The sequence below is a fragment of the Athalia rosae genome, chromosome 2 (assembly GCF_917208135.1).
Source record: "Athalia rosae chromosome 2, iyAthRosa1.1, whole genome shotgun sequence".
In the NCBI taxonomy this organism is placed as follows: Eukaryota; Metazoa; Arthropoda; class Insecta; order Hymenoptera; family Athaliidae; genus Athalia; species Athalia rosae.
Window position 1 is genome coordinate 8,202,398 of NC_064027.1, and position 14,534 is coordinate 8,216,931.

Below are 14,534 nucleotides of genomic sequence, written 5' to 3' on the forward strand. Positions count from 1 at the left end.
AGTTCGACAGTTGGCAGAGTTTCTTATCCCGGTGAGAGACGATTTTATACTCTCCGAGGATTCGACCGCGTAACTGCGAGGGAAGAGCTCTCGTCGTCGGTGGTCAGTTGTTCAAAAGTACACGTCAATTTGTCGAAAATTTGTCGAGGCCTGACCACGAACTCGATACTTTGGGTGTACACCGGTCTATAGGATCCAGTGATTCGATGAATCGTCAAATCCAAGGCTACAAAGTAGGGAGACAAAATAATACCGTACCGGTATTATTTGGGCGTCGACGGGCATGGGGCTCTCGCTGACGTCGATTCCGCCGTCGACTTCGTAGGCCCTCGATGTCGGCGTGGCGTAGAGCGAGGAATGGAGAGCCAAGAGTCCCGGGGATCCTCCGTAGCTGCTGACCGGCGGAGGTGTCAGTTCGCTCCTGTCGTAATTGTCGAGCATTCTGAAAGCACAAAAAGATCGAAATCGTTGATCATCGTCCGCGGTTCATCTCCAGCTACCTCCGCGATTCATGCGGATAACAACGCATTCGCGTGTTACCGCGGGGGGTTCGAGATCTCGCGCGCCAGAAGCGCGACACGATTCTATCAATCACCTTGGGGTAAGCGGTTGATCGATATGAATGAACCGGCGAAGGTTATCCAATGGAATTCCCACGATTGTCCTTAAGGCATAAATATGTACCGGCTTACGATCTGCACTCGTCGTACTCGAGCACAACGAAATACAACTCCATACGAATACGTCGTAGCGACGTAGCGCACGCTTTTCGCACACACAATCGTCCGATTCCTCGTTATTACAGAGAGAAACGTATGAATAAAACTCTCTCTCTCTGTGTATACCCGCGAATCGCACGTGTGTACTTCATATATATATATATATATATATCTATAGTATAATGGCTATTGTTTCGTTCTCTTCTCGCGCGAGATGCCATTGCTGATGAGGGGCAAAAAAGTCGTGGCATTTTCATTCAATAACAAGACTCCGTCGAGTGTGTAGTCGCCTATTACAGGTGTGTGTGCGCGTGTATACGTATGCATACGAGGCAAAATGAAATGTGCGTAAGTCTAGTCTCTCGGTCGCGCGTTACATTATAAACTTGACACAGAACTAATTCTTCGATCCGTATCAATACCTATATTACGCTCTTCTCCGCTCTTTCGGGATCGGTCGCGTTTCTCGGACCTTTGCACGCTCCTCCATCGTTGACGTTATATCGTATATCTGTATAGGTACACGATACGTGTGAACGCGATCGGGCGACTGATCGGTTACGGGTTCGGTTTCTCAATCGGATCGGTTATCGGTAACTGACCGAGCGCACCGACGTTCGCCCCGAGGGCCCCCTCGAAGTCTAGGGTTCCCCCTGCACCGTGACAGAATAAAATCTACGCCGGGTTAAATAAGAAATCGAGGTATCGTAAAACGCGATGCGCAAAAGTGTGTCTCATTTGTACGCGAGGAGTAAGAAGCGAAGATCGACGAAATAATGTACGAGGAGTTGGAAACCGATTCGCCGGGGAATATCCCTATATTACACCTCGGAGGAGGGAAATTTCTTTTCTCGGCTAACCGTATTCGGCTACACCCCTTATACACGAGATACGAACAATATAATTTTATGCATTGAGTTCATTATACGCTTATACGCGGTGTATAATGGACGTGTACCTACACGATATACACACGAACGGGAAGATCTAGATTTTTCGATGAAAATTCTATAGGTACATTCGCGATACGGAATCGGTGTGAAATCTTTGCGGAAGTAAGAACTGGGGCGGTAAGATTGTAATCTAATCGCGCGTGCAGGTATTGCGTACGTACGTGTACGTGTGTAGGCGAGGTGGCCCTTCGCTTGGCATTTCTCGTATGCGGTGAGCGATAAAATGATTAATTGATGTTTGTGTACCTCGCAAACTTTTTCAACGTCGCAAATGTTTTCTACAGAGTTCGTGATCTTCTGTAATATTCAGATGTACGTACGCGCCCGGTTACTACGCGGTGTACGAGCTGTACGTGTAGAGAACAAGAACAGCGCCACTTTCTATTCTAATTGTAAGGTGAGTGGGTCTAAAATCGAACTTTGATTTTACGACGCGGTTCGCGGAGCGACTTCTTTTTTTTTCTTCTATTACGCTAACCCCGGTGGTATTGATCGTAAAATCGTACGAATAATTCATACCGGGACATGATCGTCGGCGGCAAATTTTCTTGTTCGAGAAACACGCGCTTGCTCAATCCCATCGCGGTTGCATCGCTGTGTTCGCTGCATTTTTACGAGCCCCGCTTCGATTTTATATTGCCGAAGAGTTGCTGAAACTTCCTCGACAGACGCGTTGCTATCTCGCGCTCAACTTCGGCACTGATAATTAATCAATTTTTCACGCCCCAAATAATCGCTGCTTAATTCCTGCGACACACGTCACGGAAACACATTAATTATTTTAGTCCTGCGGTGTCGGCGCGAGGTGGACCTTCGTTTTTCTCCTTTACAATTCGTTTATTTTTCGCCGTGCGACGTGTTCGATGTAAATGAAACGCGAGTATGCGTTGCAGTCGGTCGCTTATCGGGTCTGAATGTCAGCGACGCCAATTTGTAGAAGGAAAAAAAAATAAATAAAAAAAAATAAAAAAATGAAAAGGAAAAGAAAACTAGGCGTGAGTCTGATTGAAACAAGTAGACGCTGGTCGTACAGAAAAGATAAGTGCAGATCGGGCGACCACGTAAGATCGGGTACTAGGAGAGAGTGGTGTGCATGTTGTAATAAAATAGTGTTTGTCATCCTTGAGGATTTGATGACGTGTTTCTTAAGCATCCGTCTATAAGCATATTCGCGTAGGTGCCCGCGGTGTGTGCCACGGTTTCGTTCGACGCGGTCGCCATTTCTTTTTTTTTTTTCTATTTTTGTCTATTTTTTCCACACCCTCGGTTAACGGGAAATCGGTTTTCACGCTGTGATTAAAACTTCGCGATGTAGCGCGGCTACGACGATCGCAGCGATATTTTCAGAATTTTTGTCTGCGATATACGCCGTTCGATTTACATACACCTATTTTTAATGCATTTGCGATAGCATATTTTCAGACATGCGACGTTACGGGTGTTTACAAGGAGGCGAAGCTACGTTATTTCGATATAATTATTCTCATTTCGCAAGATGGTTTCTCATCTCTGCGCCAAAAATGAATCTTCGATCGATCGATCGATTGATCGAGCTGTAAGCTCGCCAGCACCGGATTATCAGAAGATTAACTCAATATTGACAGCGCGGACGACAGCATCGAAATCGTAGGTATAATATGCATACAAAGGATACGTCAAAAAAACATTCAACAGATTATCTCGGAATCAATTTTAATCCACAGCTGCCGTCGATGCTTCAGCCGAGATCGTATTGAAAAATACGTTTCTTTATGAACCGTAATTTTATAAGGCCTGATTAAACTTTTAAATCGAATGCGCAATGGTTTGGTCGGTAAGCGGAAGCTACGACCTCAAAGGTTCACCTCTGCACTACTAATGCTTCGGGGTTTGAGATTTCAGATTAAAAGTGGCATCGTATCGTTTCTAGATTTTCGGTTTTAATTTGTATTTCAATCGGCATTACGACGATTGAGATTTAAGAAAAGAAAAAAAAAATCAGGTCTACCGAAACCTGCGAAAACGATGAAACGATAATTCTCAAATTGCAGTAATATCGAACGGGTGGTCTGCAGATATCGAAAAACGTTTGTCTATAATCGAGGTGTTCTAGTCATTAGCTAAGCTCGTCGAAACTTGACCGTGGTCAGGAATATCGTTGAGAGACTGAAATTTTGATGACAATATATCCGCGTAAATGAGATTCAGCTATAAAAAATACAGGATGCGTACGCACGTGTCATTTGGGGTTTTTTCGGCACTCTTGATTTCTCGCGATCCGCGATACGTAATAAGTTATCGAATGGGATTATTTTATTTATTTTTTTTTTTATTTTTCGGTTTCACCGATAGACCGATGAGTCTAGGCTTCCGTGGAATCGCGACGTCTAAATGTGGTCTGGGTTTGCCTTTGGAATTTTAATATTCGACCTTCCGTCGAGCGGAATTGGTATAACTTATCTTGCGCGAAACGACCACCTCATTGATTACCCGCGTTATAGCAGCTGTGTATTATTTATACCGTGTCTTGAATAAAATTTCCACCTTCAACTATCCGACAATTATCGACTCGACGCAACGATTTTTTTTTTTTCAAACTTAAAAATACACTATTTCGTATGTAATAAATCCTCCGTTTCGTCGGGAATAATTACTTGGCAATAAAATTCATCGTTTTTGCATAAACGTGTCAACGCACCCCGAGTGCCCGACCTCTTTTTCCCAATCAAGCTACGTGCATAAACTAGAAAATCAAAGTTGCCGTTGATTTTGATTTTGATTTCAGGTCTCACATGGGTCAAGCGAATCAAACCCACCAAATGCGAACTGCAGCACACCGGTTAGTTCGATATATCGTGTCGAATGATTTTCAAATGAATTCAAAGTAATATTGTTGTGCGACGCTCGCGCTTTCTTTTTCTTTTTTTTTTCTTTTTTCTTTTATTAAATATATTGTACGTAGTATTCATATGCAGGATACCAAGAACGGCTCATCGCGAGCTTTATATCCTGCACCGCGGTGCGCCGTTCGCAGAATTATTGATTCCTCATCGATATTATCGTTGTTCGGAACGCGAGTTTAATGTTTGTTCTTTCCGCAAGGTGTAAGGTAGTCGCGCTTACGATTCGACGAAATTTATTGCGCAGGTAGTCGGGTACATACAACTCGGGAAAATTTGATTTTTAATCATTTTTTTCATCAAAACAACACGTCACCGAACGTTATACCCTCGTGCGTTAGAGTTGTATACACGTTTCGACGAACATCGACGAGCGACGTTTTGCTCGATCGATTCAATAATTCCACACCAATGTTATTCGAATCGCAATCGAGGAGTTGCTCCGATACGACGACGAGACGAGCAATCTGATGGCTTTTACCGCTCACGGTGCACGGTGAGGAAGTTCCTGCAATTATCACGTGACAAGCCTAGAACCGCGTTCATTATGCCGTGGAGATAAACCGCGTCAAGGAATTTAATTGATCGAATGGCTCGATCATCTCACCCGCACCCCCCTCGCCGATGTTTCCCCGGCGAATTACCGCGCCGAAGTAAAATCGACATTTTTTCGATCGCGTCGAATATTTGCCACATCCACATCCGACGGCCGATTATCGAGACGGACACCCGAATGAAACGACGTTCGAATCGCCAAATTTGCGCGCGACTCGTATTTCGATCTCGCAGCGTAATGCGGTAAATTTTAAAATGCATCCTTCAATTTGAATCTAGGTTACGAAGGTGCGGTACAGAATTGCCGGTAGGAACGGTTCGTGTTCCGTGCGACGGCCGTGATCACCGGATGGAACAGACCGGAACATTTCTAATGAAGACAATTTTCGACGCCGAGCGACAGCGGCGCAACGTATACATATATACCTACCTCTGGAGACGAAATATGTACGTTTTCGAAATATCACGAGTACGAGGGACTGTGGTAAAAAAAAAAATTCTGTCAAAAATCACGGAGGTCTCGAAAGCCTCGCGATTAATTGTATCATTGCTGCGGATATGAATATATTTTGGGGTCGGTGATCGGCCCGCGAACTGTTATAATCTGTACAAATTGGACGATATCGAGAGAGAAATGAAATTTGGAAAGCGGCGACGATCAAGATAAAATATATATACAAGAGCTTCAACCCCCGCATTTCGCGAACGACGCCCAAGTGCATCCATATACCACAGCGATTGGCGATTACGTTAACCGAAGTCGAAAGCTCGATGCTGGTATCCTAGACCCGCCCCTCCAATTTGCCTGGAGATCATCTCCGTTAATCGCTAAACTAATAACAGGATTGTAGCTCTACCCTCCGTATCATGTATACTTATCCCTAATTCGCAATGTTGTTATTAATATACCTACCTACTCGTATCGCGGTATATGTATAGCCGTGATAACTTTCTAACCCCCACCCCCCCCCCCCCCCGTTGACCTTATCAAAAACAACCGATTCGTATTTTCCCAATCGATTCGAAAAAAATGGAGATTTTTCTGTACACACCGTTTTCGTAACGCGCGAATATTAAAAAAAAAAAAAAAAACAGAATAAATCTTCCAGAGCCGAGAGAAAATTACGAGGCGAGTATAGGCGAATAAATTTCAAGTGCGTTTGTCTCCGAATCGGCGCGTTCCGTTCTCCAAAATGGCGGTGCGTTTTGTGTCGGGAATAAGGATGGCACGGTACTGGAATTGTGTGTCATACCTGGAGGGATTTACTGGGTAAGATTCGGTAGGAATTTAGAAAGTAATAATTAATAATCTATAGCCAAATTTGAATTCGTCGAGGTAGTTCGCGTGCGGTTCCGCGGCTGGGCGGTCGATGAGAAATATTACAATATTCGACATTACGCGAGGTAGAGCCGAGCGGCAAAGTAATACGTCGAAATGATAATTTGGTAATCGCGCGTTAAGTTCGATTTCTCTTGACATCGAAATAATATCGTTCCCTCGGTGAAAAATTTTTGAGGTCGCCGAAACTGTCGGCACTCGAATGTTGCCGATCGGCGTTGCAACGTTGCTGCGACAATCGCGCGTGACGTTCAAATGCAATTGCGCTATATATACGTATATACGTACGTACTTACGTACGTATACCACATCGAAGAGGGGGGGACCTGATCGTGACGAGACAAGCATCGTTTAAGTTACCATAATTAAACTATAAATCAATTCGGTTTACATACACTAACGAGTTCCCGCTAATCATAAAAGTACTTATTAAGCTTTATAGATCAGCTATAAAACTTGGCCGGCGGTTCAACGCCTAAATATGATATGGTTGTTAATTATTTCATTAATTCTTTTTTTCTCTCCAATGCCCGAAGATACGGTGGTTCCTGATCGCGGCTTCGATTCACACGTATCGCAACACCTGAGATTCGATTTTATGTAATTTGAAAAACAGAGTCGCAGCCCTACGAGGGACAGAATGTTTTTCGTGCACCTCCTTGTTTTCTGCACGAACAATATCGACGAGTTATTGATTGTTTGAAAACGATCGATCGGATTGAATGACGGATCTTCGATTAGTTTTTTTTTTTTTTTTTTCTCGTTCTAATTACTAGGCATTACTCTAGTGGAGCAATTAAATATCTTACGTGTAATGCGAGTAAGAAGGGCTGGCCTGCTCGAGGTGCGTCGAAACGGGTGTGCCCACAATGGCGGCCGCGGCGTCTCTAGCTGTCGAAGAATTTTGGACGGCAGGAACAGCCTGATGGTAACGCTGGCACATTTCGGCCAAATTCCACCCATGGGCATCCATATATTAAAACTGCTTTACTTTTGTTTAACGTACCATCCATTTCACAAGTTTATACACTTTAGGAAAAATTGTCTGTTTTTTTCCCAGCTGCACTATATTTTATTCTCCGCATAGGTATCGCGCGACGATATAATTAGCGACTAATGCGATATTGCGTCCTGATCGCGCGGGGGTTTATATTTTCATTTTCTCATTTCATTCACAGAAACGAACTCGGTCGAATCACTTGAAAATCGGTATCGCGAGTCTCACACCTGCACGTCGCACCACTAGGAATTTTTCTCTCTTTCTTTTCGTACGTTCAATCTGCACTCGAAATATTTTTCAGTTTCTCCTAGCTGATTGATATCTCTACCTGCGATATACAATTATACAAGGATATTTTCTATGTTTTGGATACGAAAAAACAAAAATAAGGAAAATGGTTGATCAAGCCGAGGTGTGCGATATTATTGGATAAAATGTTTATGAGAATCGATGGAAAAACTGGGCCCTCGAATCTTTCCATCCCGTTGCAGCAGATACGCGCATAATACAGAAACGAGACTCTATGCCAATTTCCTCCGTCCGCTCTCACGATAGAATTATTTCCGGGGTCATTACATCCACCCTGGAGTTAAGTCGGTGAAAATTTGACCGTATAGTATAATCTTATATACCGCCGTGCCGCAGCAGCAGAAGCAGAAGCCACGCCGAGTACAGTTTCGTCTTCTCTAATACACTTCTGCAGCTACGGGACGTTTGGCCAATTTTCTTAGCATAGCGGATACGCGACACCCTACTGCATTCCTTGCAGCGTGTTTCATCCTTGTCACGGCATTCGCTGAGGTGGTTCGATAACGTTATACCAATATCATGTGTATCGATCTGATATTATCATCATCAGTCGTTTATATTCCACGACCAGATACAATTGAGACCTCCGTTACAGAGGTGTGAACTATGCTAAATCTATTTGATTTCGATCGCGTGTGAATGTATGTACTAGGAACGCTGCAGACGCCTGTGGTTCTATGTACGGAACCGATTCTCGGCGGTACGGATATTTTAATTTTCGACTGATTCGAAGTCTGCAATTTATTGCCCAGATTTGAGAACCGAATGATTTTCTACTCTTTCCTTTTTTATTTTTTTTTTTTTTATCAGCCGCTAAATTTGCCGATCGTCGTTGCTCCACGTGTATCCGCGCCGATTTTCCAGCAATCACTTTGGAGAAATTCCGGAATCGTTTAATAAATTGTTCCCGGTCAGAGTATGAGAAAAAAAAACTGTCCGGCGTCGTATAAATCACCGATCGGTTTACCGATCAACTTTTTAAGAGCCACCGGCGGGGCATCGAAGCTCGGAAACATGGCAAGAGAGATGTTTTCCTCACGCTCGATATTTCTTTTGACGTCGTGACGAGAACAGGGCAATAATTTCAGTGACCTATACGCGTCAATCGAAGTATCGCCGACGACACGTATGTATCTACATGTGGAAACAGATTTCCCGCCGGTTAAAAACCGATACCTCTTCTTTTTTTTTTTTAGTAATCTTATGATGTTACGTTAACGATTTATCCGGTACCCAAATGTATCAGGAATTCGAGAATCGGTTCGGCCCATTTATTGTGAAACCGTAGCCGATGTACATGTTCCTTAACTTTTTTGATCTGCAAAACCTAACGGCTTCTGTATTGGAAGTCAATAGGTGGGACCAAATTTATTGGAAAGTGTAACAAAGAGTTTATAGATTTGACGGCTAAAGTATATCGAAATAAGGCCTTCGGAGTCGGCGCGGGTCACTCGATCCGTACTAGATTTTCGATTTCTCGTACCGATCAGCATTGATTCGAGTCTTCTAAGTGACTCATGGATTCCCGGTTTGTTCATACTAGACTTTGTGGTGGCGCTTGTTCCCTTAAACTAGGTCGCATTACCGATTTCATGTGGTTTTTTTTCCAACTGTCTTTTGATCTCATTACTCCATATTTTATCTCGCGTAACTTATATACAGACGTTGAGACTGATCGAAATCGATAGTTGACCAACAATATCTGCGATGATTTTACCAACCGATTTGATCGTGGGGTAAAAAAAACTCATTGGATTCCATCAAAGAGAATTCATTGCGATCTTGGTTCTCTCGAGGTATTCGAGAAATCGTCCGATTCATTCGATAGGTGATAATATGGCATTCGTTGAATAAAAAGTTTGAATCACTTTGGTTCAATTAGTTAAGTCAAGCGACTCGCGCTACGTAAGAAGTACGTGTATTATTTTACGATTACAACCTGCACCATATAATCGACTGGCCAGTGGCCACAGTCCGTTAATTGGATACTTTTTGCGGAATCGATGTCACTCCGTAATCCACACTTTTCGTTAATAAAACGGCTCATCTTTTATTTGAAGTGTAATCAGGGAATCGTTATGGAATTCCATCAAACGATTCTTTGACCGTAATTGTGTGCGATAATTCGCTGTACCGAGCGCCGCAATATTAAATTAAACAATCCTATATATACCTAGAATTAAGTGGCTCTACCTTGACGGGCAACGCTATATGTTTCAGTTCTCTTGCACACCTTTCCAAAACGTCACACACCTCGGTTTAAATTCGCCTTGAAACGAGCGTAAGAAAGAAAAAAAAAAAAAAAAGAAGAAAACAAAACAAATCAATTACTCTGCGTTGTTCGCAAATGTCTTTGCAAAATATATTCGTTCACCTGTGACGATCGTCGATTAATTTTTCGGAAAATCGTGAACGATTTCAACTTTTACGCGAAACAACGTCAATCCCTCGTTATAACGCCCATAATCTGCACTCGCGCGTGGGACTGTGACATAACAATAGGCGATCGGTGATCGGTAATCGGCACCACACTGCAGTATAACTATTATTATTACACGTGTATGTATACTGTACGTACACGTTGAACACAAACGACACTTCTGCCCACGAACGACCGGCGCGCGGATCAGTATGCCGATCTCGACTACCGATCTTATTCCATTTCTTTTTCAAACTACCGATTTTCGGGGAGAGAGAAAATTATTGCTGTCATCGGGCGCGACCGATAACGGGCAGTGCTGTCCGGCCTGGCTCTGTGTTTCGTGGTGCACGACTCGAACCGACTGAGCGCTGAACGAGGACCGTCGACTCCCAGGTGAGCGGGAGGCATGAGCGTCGGTGACTCGTGTCTCGGGATCGGCAAACCGTCGACTGCACGGTTGTGCGGGCGGGACCCCGGGCCCCGTGGGCCCCGTGGGCCCCTGTCTCGGCGCACAGGTACAGTCCACGCACCAGGAGAAGGCACGTGGCCCCCCTGGAATAGAACACCGATGACATTTGACCCTTGCCCATACCGATTTCGTGCGCGCAACGGATCACCACATCCAAGATTTCGCCGGGGATGAGCAACTCCCGAGAGGAGGCGATCGCGAGATGTTTCACTTCTGGTGGAAACGCGAAGCGGGTAAAAAAATCTGGAGATCGGTAAGTTTTTTTTTTCTGCGGGTGTGTAGGCGGGGATCGTTCATGTTTTTGCGTATCTTGTATTATACCTACTTACACGTGGTTCGGCGGAGCATCTTTCAACGGAAAAATTGCGACCTCGGTAAATTACTGGCTTTCTCGATAAAAGGCGTCGCGTTACAAGCGCGTGAGATTAACTTACCGAGTCGATAACGCCGGTGCGAGTACGTGTACGACTTTTATACCGATCCGCGCCTACGAGAATTCAATTATCCACGTCACACGCATCTATACAACATCGTTACGACTGGGACATTCCGAATCCAATTTTCGATTCTCACCTACTCCGCGGACGAGGATATAAGCGAAATAAATTATCCAAGAAAACACCCCTTAATTTCCGGACAAGGCGATCGGTTCGTCGAAGACATGCGGCCTCAATCGAAGCAATTATTTAATCGTGGATCCGAAGGGTACGCGCTACCCATGGAAACATCGGAGATTTTAGGTGCGCGGTTCGCTACGGGGGGATGCGGACGAGTAAAAGAAAAGGGGGCCTCCCGGAGAGCGTCGCGACGCCGGGGTGCCCCGCGCGAGGGAAAGGAGCGGAGCGTCGCGTTCGTCTGGGGAGAGAGAGGCGAGAGATCGGATGAGGCGACCGAATGGGATCGTTGCGGAGAGTCAGCTTATAGCTTTGGAATAGGCGAGCGAGGTATCCGAGCACATCCGCGCATCGGTGGCCGAGGCTCGAGCTCACCTGTGCGGCGGTGAACGTTAAGAGAGAAGAATATCGCGTATGCTTCGGCGAAGCAGCGCACAGCAACGCGAACTCCGGGGGACGACGTGGCCGTCCCCTCGGCACGGATAGGGACCAATCCGAGCTGCGTGAAGGCGGAACTGTACAGCCCTCGTATGCCCGTATTTATTATTCAGTTTGCAAATACGTGGCAAAAATTATCTTCGCCGAAGATAGAGGGAGAGAGAGAGGGAAAGATTGAAAAGTGAGACGAGGAGATCCGCGAACCGCGAGTCGGAGAGGTGGAGCTATACGGTCGACCGCCGATTGCCGATCGCTGATTATACTCCGGGCCGAGGTCCTCGAGGAACGAACAACGCTCGACGCCCGTTCCATCGACGCGAGGAGGAGATCGGAACAAGAGGACTTTCGTCCGGTGCTAATTTGTTCGAATCCCAACCCTTATTGCCGCGGAGACGGAGACCACCTCGAAGTGTCGTCGCTGATCCGCATTCGTTATCACCGGCAGCTATGAAATCTTGAAAATGTGGAAAATTAGACGGGATGAGATTTTTCAAAATCTACGTTCGAATTCCCGAGTCTTGACTCGTTATTCGGGAGATATGAAGGATTTTCGATTCATAGGAGGTATCGTAAGCATACGTAGGCAGGCCACTGTTACGACGAAGATTGAGTTACGCGTAACAGCGAGCTGGCGATCGTCGCACCTGCGAGACGTAGGAGTTGTCGGTCCGCGCTACGCCAGGGGTCGACGTGAATTTTAAAGATTTCCGTTACGAGTCAGATTTCCGAGTCCGGGCTATCGCAACTACGCGTAGATAATGATCCAGTTTCGAAATAGGAGGATGAGTGAAATTGCCGAAGAAGTTTACGAGCGTTGATTTTCGCGTAGTGGCCGCGGTTCCAGAAGACTGAATTCGCTCTTGCAATGAATCTCGAAAGAACGCTCGTGGAACGGAGTTATAGGTATATATGTATATTATAATAACAGAACAACGACGAAAAAAGGGAAAAGAAATTAAAATAAATAAACTGCACTGTTCTTGCCGACTATTATTCGTTAATCTCTGATTATACGACTCGTTACGTTTCATAATTTTCTCTTTTTCTCCCCGGCGTTATGAATATTGTGCGGTTTTTTTTATTTTATTTTTCTATTTTTTTTTTTATTTTTCCACGAGCATCTCGTAAAGCGAAGATAGAATCTACGCCGAGGTATACGTACGTACGTAGGAGCTGGGTACTATGATATGCACGTTTAACGTTTCAACGATAGTTATCGATGGCAGTGGTAATTTCAATGTTTATTAAAACGATTGCACAGACGATATATCAACCTCGAATACCACGGGCGGTTAAATTTTAATTTTAAACCACGTAAGCGCGGTGCGTACCGTTTGAATAAAATATACTTATGCTTTAATATCGCACTTGGCGTATCCGCTAAATTTAGCATACTTCGAACGAGAATAGAATGCGATGCATCCGAGTGATTACCATGCGCGTCACGAGGCTCCGTTTTCTTCCCTACAGAAGGACATGGGATCGGAATCCTGATAAATAAACAGTAATTATCGCTTCGTCGGAATCAATGGTGGACGTGCCCCGTCAACGGGGTATCAAACGCCTTGCGGAAAATTCGTACAAACATCGCCGCGGAATGAAGAGATAAAGTATAAATTCTTAACTGTTCACAGTTCGCAGTGTATGAAAATGTTTACCAGCCATTTCGAATGTATAAGATATTTCTTATTAGTACTCGACGTTGGCTCGTTCTACCCTAAATTAAACGAGGGGCACAATCGCAACGTAAGATCTATTTCTTTACCTGTGTACCGGAACAAACAATATGATAATTAATTCAACTCGTTTGTTGTAATTATCATTTTATATATCTACCGGTGTTTGATGAAGACGGGTTTCAACGTTAGAAAATTATAATTATTGCGAATTTCGACTCTGTCACGTCACGTTGTGGAAACGAACCGATCCGACTCTGCATTCGACTCGGATTGCCCAATTTTTGCCCCTCGACGAAATTTCAATAAAATATACCTACGATACATGTTCATAGATATGGGAGTTGGGTTCGTTAAAAAAATTTACTAATTATCTATTTTTTCACGCTCAACGTGAGAGCAGATTTATTACCGATCTAGTTAGCGGACAATAGCGAGGATTTAATCGCGTTATAAACCAGCAAAAGTTTTTCAAATCAGAATTTATAGGAAGCTACCCGCTTATTTTTTTCACTTGTTACTTCTAATTACCACGGGACACGGAAAATTTATCAAACCGACTCGCACGTGTACGTGGGGGTAATAACGTCTACTTGCAGGGGTACCTCCGGAGACGCCGCGTGCGACAACGGAGTTGTACGAGGTTATTAATCGGGATGAAACAAAAGTTCATTCGTTTTAATCGAGTTCGTTTAACGTGGTGATATTTCGAGAAGCTAATGACGTCGGTAAAAGAGAAAAAAAAAAACAACAACAAACCATCATTCGCCGAAGAACTTGGTCGGCGTGACCGGCAACTTTTAGATACGTTTCAACTTCCACCGTAAATCAGTTCGATTAACGTCGATCGTTTCTTTTTTTTTTTTTTTTTCACCTGAGGAATTTCAGCGAACGTTCTCCTCGTGATTTTGGTTGAAATCGACTCATATTACACAAGGCAATCGAACGAGGCGAAATTATTTCTTCCGATACATTCGATATCAGAAGCATATTTACACGTCAGTACGGGCATATCCGGCGTATATTTCATTACGGTGTCGTGTTGAAACATGAATTTAGAGGGGAAAGAAAAAAACAACAAAAAAAAAAAAAAATCATCACCGTATCCGGTTAAGTTCGAGTCAAGTACCGTTCTCACAACTCCCGCTATATGGATATTCA

The 14,534-nt window shown here is 44.2% G+C and overlaps 1 protein-coding gene across 1 annotated transcript; it reads right to left on the reverse strand.

Moving 5' to 3' along the window:
- Nucleotides 1–29: 29 nt before the first annotated feature.
- On the reverse strand, nt 30–10,610 carry LOC105686828. The gene is made up of 4 exons (XM_048650058.1): nt 10,129–10,610; nt 7,255–7,773; nt 259–442; nt 30–186 (listed from the first exon to the last, which is right to left on the reverse strand). The coding sequence occupies exons 2-4, from the start codon at nt 7,416–7,418 to the stop codon at nt 112–114; spliced, it is 423 nt and encodes a 140-aa protein (XP_048506015.1). The 5' UTR covers nt 7,419–7,773; nt 10,129–10,610; the 3' UTR covers nt 30–111.
- Between the last annotated feature and the right edge of the window lie 3,924 nt (nt 10,611–14,534).